Source organism: Phaethon lepturus, unplaced genomic scaffold (assembly GCF_000687285.1).
Source record: "Phaethon lepturus isolate BGI_N335 unplaced genomic scaffold, ASM68728v1 scaffold18186, whole genome shotgun sequence".
In the NCBI taxonomy this organism is placed as follows: Eukaryota; Metazoa; Chordata; class Aves; order Phaethontiformes; family Phaethontidae; genus Phaethon; species Phaethon lepturus.
In genome coordinates, this window is record NW_010548476.1 from 734 (window position 1) to 10,795 (window position 10,062).

The 10,062-nt window shown below is 38.5% G+C and overlaps 1 protein-coding gene across 1 annotated transcript; it reads right to left on the minus strand.

The window, feature by feature from the left end:
• Positions 1-938: 938 nt before the first annotated feature.
• Positions 939-4,654, minus strand: NPVF (neuropeptide VF precursor). Its single transcript, XM_010289985.1, has 3 exons — positions 4,480-4,654; positions 2,298-2,673; positions 939-1,406 (listed from the first exon to the last, which is right to left on the minus strand). Exons 1-3 carry the CDS (start codon positions 4,618-4,620, stop codon positions 1,399-1,401), a joined length of 525 nt encoding a protein of 174 aa, XP_010288287.1. The 5' UTR covers positions 4,621-4,654; the 3' UTR covers positions 939-1,398.
• Between the last annotated feature and the right edge of the window lie 5,408 nt (positions 4,655-10,062).

The following is a 10,062-nucleotide window of genomic DNA, read 5'->3' on the forward strand; positions in this document are numbered from 1 at the left end:
CTGGGCACCTAACAGCTGCTGCTGAAGATACCCCTCTGTGTATGAGATTCTAATGTGAATTTAAAGCTGGACTAACTGGTGAGGTGGAGAAAATGTATGGGAGTCAGCTACCAGAGAGACCATAGGTTGGAACAGTGGAGGGACAATGGGTCTGAGCGCCCACTGCTGGAGAGACCACTGGTCTGGAACAGCTACAGGAGAGACCTGTTTGCATGTGCTTGGGTGGGAGATAGGCTCAAAAACTTTCAGTCTGGTTAGCCTGTGAATGAGAAGAGGATCAGACCATTTGTATGTTTGTGTGAGTCTTGTTGATGTGTATGTGGAGACTACAAAGGTGTTGCTCTGTTGTCTGTTGGTAGTCAGCTGTGGCTGCATAGTGTGTGTATGTACGTGTGGTGTGTTTTTTGGGGGGTGCCTAGCCCCACCATTGGCCAGACCTGGTGTCAAGGTAATACAGCATCTGAGGACCAGAAGAAAGAATCCCTTAGATCCTGTAGTCCACCAGATTTGGCTTCCCTGTAACAGGTGCCAATCCAGGTTCTCTTTAAAGCTGGCTGAAAACTCAGTTTTGGAGGAAGCCTAAATACCCAATATTCCACTTAGAAGTGTATGGGTTTCATAAGAAATATGAAATGGAAATAGGGGCTTATAATGGAGTAGCCCCTTCTGCGTGTGTTTCTGGTATCTGTAATGTCATTCACATTAACGGAGAAACTGGGACACCCACTGGGCAGATCTTGTAGGACATTAGGGAGGGCATTATCTCATATATAAAACCCAAGATAATTACATTACAGTGTGACTTTGGTTAGATGTTATTCCTCTGTGGGGATCCAAGAAGCTAGGTTTTATTTGTGGCAAATTCTTGACAAGTTGCCTTTCAGATTTATGTCTAACATGACTCATAAACAACAGGAAAAGTGCTTTCTCTAAGTTTTACTTTATTTTATTTAGCTGCATATGACACAAAAGGTACCGGTAGTTTTGATGCTGCTTCTGTTTGTTATTCACATTGTAGGCTTCTTTTTATTTGTACCATGCTTCTTTATTCATACTATGCTGCTTTTAATTTTGCTTAAACTGCTTTCAATTACAGCCATTGTTCTGAAACTGGGTTTTTCAACCAACAGGACATAAGTCACACAGAAGTAAATAGAATTTATACTACATTGCCACTGAAGTAAACTACTACAACAATCACTACAATTATCATTGCCTTATACATCAAGGGTTTATACATAATAAATATATTATTCATAACATGAAGACAGGTTTGCATTTCAGTTCTCATGTGTTTCCTTTTCATGACCTTTAGTACTGAAAATGCATTGCAGCTTTTCCAAGTTCTTATTTTCTGTCTTCATTATTTCATTCCAGTATTAACGTAACTGTTAGAATTCATATCCCTAAAAACATCAGACAAATAAAACAAAATCTGTTATAATCATATGAGACAGGGTGAAAGGAATGAAAATAATCAAATTAAATAAGAAAGAATCTTGGCTTCTGATACATCCATTATCTTTCCTGGCCTGAACTTCTACTTTACGTATGTGTCAGATGCAGTTCAGGGGTAGCCAACTGAAACTTGGTTCCAAGACAAATGGACAGTTCAGATAAAGTAGCAGATATGATAAGAAGGACTGTTATTGAAGAGATGGTTTAAATTATTCTTAGTAATAGGCAGGAAATATTTTCCTATCCTGAAAAAATTTCTGACATGTCAAAAAAAAATTTTGATCTTAACTTGGAATAAAAAATCAAAATCTCAAACATTGTCTCAGTAAGACTATCTGAAAAAAAATAGATTCAGATGAGAAAAAAACACAGCATTTTCAAAATGCTCAATTCAGCTTGGAATTTTGTCTTTTTTTAACTCTAACTTGCATAAATTTAGAAAATGGAAGAGTAATTTTTAGGTAATTTTGTTTGGTCATTTTATAGTGCTGAAATGGAGTATTTTAATGATGCTGAACCTTTTTCACCAAAGCTTTAAACTTTTCAAAATGATACCTGATCTAAAAAAGAGTTGTCAAACCTAATCTTGTCATATGAACATTTTCAGCTTTTGCTATTTAGCATCTTCTCATTAGAAAAGATTTCATAAAGAGATTCTCTGCTGGTTCTTGTGATGAGACTTTTTGATTTGATGAACTGAAAATCTCTTTTGGCAGATTAGACTCATATTGAAATGTTTGGGCAATATCCCTTGAGGAATCCTGGTTGTATTTGATCATCGCTAACTTATGATTTAATATGCATTTTAATATATGGCTTGAACACTTGTGTAGTATTACCTGGTTGAGATTCCTTGAGAACATCTTGAGACAGATTGACAAGCAGTGATCTCCCAAATCTCTGTGGCAAATTTAGAAGTGATTGACTGGAACTTTTAACATGTGGAGATCTCCCAAGCCTGTGTGATACCTTTGGAGCATGCCTAGGTATGGTGTCTCCAAAAGCTCTCCCAAATCTCAGAGGCAAATTAGCAATTGGTTTAATGCTTCTTTCTTCTGGATAATTTCTTCCAAACCTAAGAGGTAAATTAGCAACTGAATTTGGCAACTTGCTTACTGTAGGAGAGTTCATTTTAATGCTATTTTTTGATCCCCAGTCTTTCGTTTCTTCAAAATTGAGACTCCTCTGCTTTTCTTCCAAGATATTATCTTTAATCTAAAGAAAAATAATTTTAAAAAAGGATACTATCATTTTATAGGGCATTACTTCAGCTACCAATCACACAAGTATCTCATATCTCCTTAGAAAGCTGCTGGGTAACACTCTTTTTTGGATATCTAAAGCTTTTTACCTGTATTTGCTAAACTCTATTGTAATGTGAGCTACTTCATATGGACTACTTCATATGCAGACATAGTTCTGCTTACCTTTTCAGTACACCGACCACAAGAGCACATCTCCATATCAGTACCCACAACTGTTCAAATGGTGTCAGTCGGAAATATTTCTGGGCATAGGTGTCAGTACCGGTGTTGTCAGTTAAGTGTGGACAGGACTCATTGTTGGGTCCACATTTGCTAATGTCACCAAGTGAATGTGTCTGGAGGGGAAGATGCTGACCATATTTAGTGACTTGACACAGACCCAGCCTCTTACTCATCTGGTCTGGATGAACAGGAGGATGGGTCAAGCTACCTGGAGGTGTAGCTCATTTCTTCCTAAGCATTGGATAGATGGTTTTGACCCAATATCCTGTCAGGCTAATGAATGGAAAGCCAGGGACATGAATGGAAAATATTTGGGTCAAGTCGACATCATGCCTGTTCTGGCCTTGCAGCATATAGATCGCCCTGAACTTGAAGTTGCTTTAGTCCTCCACTAGTACACAAGATGCATTAGGAACTCCTGGGCTCCTAATTTTTGTGCAACCAGCACAAAATCTACTTTCTGTGCTGGTATACAATGAAGAATGGAGCCTAGTACATTACCTATCTCATGATGTAAAGGGCAGCTGTTGCCTGAAAAATAGCTATATCAACATGACCCTTTCTTATATAGCGGAGTTCCTTCCCTGGGCATGTTGAAAATTGCTTATTTTTGTGACAAAATTAAAGTTTCCAAGCCTTAACAGAAAATATGTACAAACATGTTTTTTAATTTCAGTTAAAGACACAAATGCTACTAATTCTAATTTCAATTCCTTGTCCCTATTTGGTGAATTCCTTGGGAGCTTCTGCAGCTACTGGGAGAGAAGGGGAATGAACCATTCTAGTCCATACTTCATAATTAAAACATTAAATAAACTATCCCTCAGACTGTACTTGCACACTCCTTCTGAAGTATATCAAAGACAATGAGATGAAGACCAGAGGATTTCACTAGCATAATTAAAGTTGTATTTTGGTTTGAAGGATCTTTATTACACCAATGATGATGGGTCAAAAAGAGAGCTTGGCTCTCATTTCCCAGGGTGTATTTGCAGGGCAGGCAAGAAAAATAATACAGATGAACAGTGCAAATTTCATTTGGCATCTATTGAGACATAATAAATGTGCAACCCTGCAAAGATATTTTTATAGTCAATTTCCAGAGTAGAATTTTAAGACCGTTAACTATATTAGATTTAAATTTTTTCCTGTTTATCATTATTCTTTGGGTATTACACGCATCTCTTTATTAATTTTGGATTAATAATGTATCTGTTATATTATGTTCATAAAATGTCAACAGGAATGTTAATTGAGGCCCCACTGTGTAAGAAAGAAACATTTCAGAAAAAGTCTCAACCTAATCACAAGGCTGTATTGCAAGAAAATTGAAACATGAATTGATTTACACAGTATGTGTGTCTGAGCAAATGAATTTCCTGAAAATTCTTTCAACGAGCTTTTCTCATACTGCTGGTGCTGTAATAATGAATACTGTGCAATGAGGTTATGAGAGCCTTTGCCAAAAAATTCAAAGTGCTCAGGATCTGACCCACAGTTCCCCTAAATAATGTCATAGTAATACAGATCTTACCTTGTAATATTTATCATCATCGTTTTCTCTGCTCTGCAGACTGGACTTCATCAGTTCATCTAGGCAAATGCTATTCGATGTTAGAAAGACCACTGTAGCTAAAGCAAATAGAATAAACTTCTTTGTTGAAATGACTTTCATTTTTCTCAAATTAAGCTTACTTAGAGAGCTCAGAATCTGTACAGAAAAGAAAACTGCCAACATTTTATATGATCAGAAAACAAAAAGATTTTGTTCCCTATGACATCAGTCTCAAAAGCTTCAATTCTTAATATTAATTAGGGAAGTAATTTGAATATATTTGAAGAATGTTGGGAATTTCTTTTGTGAACGTTTTTAACCAACATAGCTTCTTGTTAGGGACATACTGACTTTACAAATATTTTCTTCTGGTGGAATACGTCCTAATTAGCTAAATTTGAGAGCCATAACAGTACAGACTTACAACAGCCACAATGTTCCAAACACCTTGTTTCTTTCTTTTGTATTAGTGTCCTCAGAAGGACTATGAAAGGAAGCTTTCTCCATATATGTATTCTTCTGCTTAAATGATGCTTTTGGACCATATAATGCTTGTTTATAGTTACGTACAATTAGGGACATTTGGCCCATTGAAATCAAGTGCTGTCTGTTGAAGTTGTTGATCAGGTCATAAGAGATGTTATGCATCAATGAGATCTGTTGACGTACATAGTATCTATGCTCTAAATTGAACATGTTAATTTGCATTCAGACTGAATTAGGAACATGCTTTTAAAACCCTGCCCATCAGTTAAGTTTTTAAAAATTTCAAAGGTTAGATGTAACATCTGTATTCTTAAGGCCAAATTTCCAACAGCTGTTTTTAAAAAGGCATCTGCCACTTTGCTGCATGTGGTGAAAGCACTGGACTGCCCGTGTGTGTTCTGTCCCAGAAGGGTGTTCAGACTGCACACTAAATGTGCCCTTAAAGTGCACATTGAATTGGTTGGTAGATAGGCTGGTGAGCCAGGCTGCCATAAAGAAAGCATATTGTGTTGTTCTTCCATTAATTACTCCAAAATACTTGAAATGATTGCCTGGATCACATACATTTAATACTTAAAATGAGCTGCATCGAATTTTCTCATTATTGCTCATGGTAAATACACTGGAAAACTGGACTCTAGACAAGTTATTTTGCAGTTCAACACTGGGGTTGTAAAATGTCCATTCCATCACACCATTGGCAAAGTTGTCCTGAAAGAACATGTTTTATGCTGTGGGCAGCATGGATAATATGAACTGTTTATCTGCTGACAGTATGTTACTGTGTTTACTGTGCTGTGAGGTTGAAGGATTTGCAAGTAACCTCATTTTAGAATTGAATTGGCTGGTTTTATGGGTTTAAAGCTGTGTGGCATGCATGGAGTAATTTCTGCCTTAGGTTCTCTGAAACTGAGATCCTGAAGGCCTTAAGTGGCTTTGTATTAGAGCTAACAAGATACTCAAACCTCCTTTCGGACTCATGAGAACCAGAGGTTGTGTCTTGGAAACTGCTCTGACAAGACTGCTACTCTAACTTGACCAAGATGAGGAAACACTAAACCTCTCACCTAAATTGCTTATTAGAGCCACTTAAAGTGAAAAAAGAAGAAAAATAAATTCTAATGAATGATCTCCTTAGGAGAAATAACAAATTCTTCTTTCCCTCTCCCACACTTTGGTCCTTATTCAATAGCACAAGGAGCAGCAAGCCCCTGTTCTCCAAGCTTGGACCATCTTGTCTCCATTTCTCATAGATACATGGTTCCTGTCACCCCCAGCTCCCGTAGTTACTGGAGATCATCTAGGGTAGGAAGACAGTGTGTTGGGGGTGTCTCCCTGAAGATGACAAAGGTGAGCAATTTTAGAGGGAATTTGAACTTTCTTGAGAAGAGGATGACATGAGGGTTCTAGGGAGATGTTGCACAATGCCTACTACCAGACTCTCATACTTTCTGGTGAACCCTCTGGCACGTTGCTGTGAGAGAGCAGCAAACAGTGGACTAGACAGGCAATGTGTATGATCTTGCCTGGTAATTCCTGTGAAATACTTTTTAGCCCAGCTTCAATGCCAGCCCATTCGCCATCATTCCCCATGTTTGTTCTAGGTAAATGGGTCAGAGAGGTGCATCAGCGAGGTGCTCTTCCATGAGCTCTCTGAACCATGGAGGATGAATTCAGGGATCAGGATTAATCCCATCCCTGAGATAAGGACTGCTATAATTTTGGACACCAAAAGATTGGTTTGTCATGCTAGCCTATCGTCCGGTGGGGGTCAGACTAAGGGGTCAACCAGATAAGGGTGCTGACCTGGGAGCCAGATGTAGAGGTAAGATCTAGAAAGCACAGCTATGTGGGGAGAGCTGGGGAGGTGGGCAGTGTCTACCCAGATAGCTTGCTACTGGTACCTGAGGTGAATCTGCCTGACATAGTGTGTGTGGGGAAGTGTCTCCCTTCCCAGGGAGAGGGAAATCCCATTGACAGAGCTGGAAGTGAAGAGGGAATTTCTCTCAGGTGAACTTTCCCAGGTGGAGAGGGTGTGAAAGATTCTGCTCATTTTTTATGTGACAGGAGACCATTAAATTGTTAAAATAGTTGAGAACAGTATTAGCAACCTAATTAGGAGCCCCTGTGAGAAAAGAATGCATTTTAATCATCACTAGCTTTTGTGTGCTGCTTTCTCTTGTTGTTGTACACACTATTTACATTCATTTCCTCTTTGTTTCTTTGCTATGTGTAATCCTTCTGGCCCTGGCTGACAGCAGAAAAGGTTGGGTTCAAAGATGTCGTGCTTCCTTTAGAAAACTGCTAGAAAAAGTGACGTATGGTGAGAATAAGCACAGTTCTGCATAGTCTCAATGGGCAATGCTTCCCCTTTGAATTCTCTGAGACTGTTCTACACGATGTTTTAGAGTGGGATGTGGTAGATGGGGAGGGAGAAGATAATGGTTCATGAAAGTAGTTGTATATGCGTACATAAACAAATGTATGTAGGAAATAAGAAAGCATCATCTGTCCTCAGAGTGCCTTTGTATTTGCCCTCTTCTTAGAGTAGGTGACTTCTATTTTTTTTTTAAATAATAAATATTCTTGTCAGGGAAATGAAGTTTTGGGTATACCAAAATTTTGGTATTTGCAAATCTGGGCCAAATTCTTTGGAAGTCAGAGGTAATAAAAGGAGGATGCCAATGGAGAAGACCTCTAAGAGGACCTGGGCTCCTGTTAGTGCTCTGGCAGGTCAGGGACAGCGATTCTCTCTTTTCACTGAGGGCTGAATGTGGCTTCCTGACTCTCTGGGGCCTCATGTCAGGGTGCTTCCATCTGTGGGAACAGATGGATTTTCCAAGTTCCTTTTCTTTATGGTAACAATAAAGACAATAATGAATGCAATTCATGCACTAATATCTATCTATCTAACGTGGTCATTTACCATTGGGCTTTCCTTTTACCTAGTTGCTGTTTTATGAACCTCTCTTGATCAATGGTCTTTCAGTTAAGTGTGAAGATATTTGCTTTCTAAATTAAATGGAAGTGGCAAGATCCAAAAACTCTCCTGCACTGTTTGGCACAAATACAAATTCTGTTTTCCCTAGATAGAATAGGAAAATGTATTGCTGTTGTCTAAGCTGCATCAGGCTTTCTTGAAACTCAGTTTGTTTCCTACGTATGTTGATTTTCTAATCAGCATAAAGTGAATTTTTCAGGTGTTTTGCATGCTAGGCAGTCAGAGAGTTGTACGTCCCTGTAGTTTCTTATGGATTAGTTTGCCTTTGATGGCTCTACAGCAGGAACTCTTTAGAAATTTCAAGTCAACCAATTACAATGATTGTTCATTATCTTTCCTGAGGAAGGACTTGTCAGACCTTAGAGCTCAAGTACCAGAATGGATAATGTAAGCACTCTTCATCAGTGTGACTGCAAATCCTGCCATGTTTAGATCATCTTCAGTAGTAGCATAAGCTGGTCCAGATGACTTCAAACTGAGGCAGCTGAGGCATTCTGGCATGATATATTAAAATTATTTATTTGCGGAAGGAAGACCCATTTGTTGGTAGCAACAAACAGTGTTGGGGAAGAGGGCTGTCTATTCTTGAATTGCTCCAGCTTGATCCACGAAGGCATCTGGAGGGGAGTGGGCTCTGAGTATTGTTGAAAACAACTTTTGAGTTCCTAGCCTCTTGTCCCACACTTGTTTTGTCTTGCTATTTTACATCACTCATCAGCCAAGCAATTCAGAAGACTTGACCATAGGACTTGAAGTTCAGGACTTGAACTTCTATTTTGAAAGTTCCCTAGTTAAGTAGGAGCAAGCTCTCCCATCTACATGTGAAACAAACCTCACAGGCAGGGCCAATTTTAATAGTTTTCCTACAGGTGCATGCTACAAACTAGGACAAGATACTGCTTCCTTCTTTTTTTCTCTTCATTTAGTGTAGGTAGGAACAGAAAAAAGCATTTATTTTGGCTTAGTGGTACAACAGTAAGGTGGATCTGATCTGTGATGAGTTACTGAGTGAATTGATGTATATCTACTTTAAAAATTTGACATTAAAATGTAATTAGTAGTAATGGCAAGAGTAGCTCAATTTCATAAGCAACTCAATGCACAGTAAGTTATTTGATTCCAGTGAAAGAACAAGTTTTAATATTGTTCTTTCTTTATATAAGAATATACTGTTAAGTCCTTATCCATTATTAACAACGTATTGTGTGAAAATTGCATGTTATATAACTCATGTCACCAATAAGCATCTGCACATTTCCTTGGTGATAATTCATTCATAATATATTAATTTTGCCATTATGTGTTATATGACCTATTCTATGGCTCATTTTGAAGTAAGAAGATTTAAAAATGTACAAATTTTTTCATTGGCAAACCTGTTCATTTTTCACCCATTCCTATGGCATGCATTGGGTCGTGCTGGCTTTGCTGAGTTGTGCATCAGTTCTGGTGCACAATCCAAAGTGTATTTGCCTGGAATATATATGTCTCTAAGCAGACAGTCATATCTCTACTGCACTCAGTATCCTGACATTGTATATGTATGTAGGCCCGGTGTCCCTCTTGTACTGACAGTAAATACTTCAGTGATCAGGGGAACCAGTGAAACTTGTTTTCCCATGACTTTGATTGAAGAGTAAATGACAGTGTGTATTCTCTGAGGTCCAGTAAGGATTAACCTTACTGTACAATCCCTGTGTGAGCAGCGTGTCTATCCTCTCTTGCCATGCCTGTTATCATGAAGTGGAATTTCAGCAAGACTTCCCCCTGCCAAATTCAACTGAACTTAACTTTTGAGTCTAGAAGCCATCAAGGGTGACTGACAGGCACACACTTACTTTTCATTAGGAAACCAATACTAAATCAGGAATGACTCTGCTGAAATACCACAGGTATAAAGCCTCAACATCTGTACAATTACTGTGGACATAGTGATAATTTCTATCTTTATTAATCACAGAATCACAGAATCACAGAATCATTAAGGTTGGAAAAGACCTCTAAGATCATCAAGTCCAACCATCAACCCAACACAACCAAGACGACTAAACCATATCCCGAAGTGCCACGTCCAC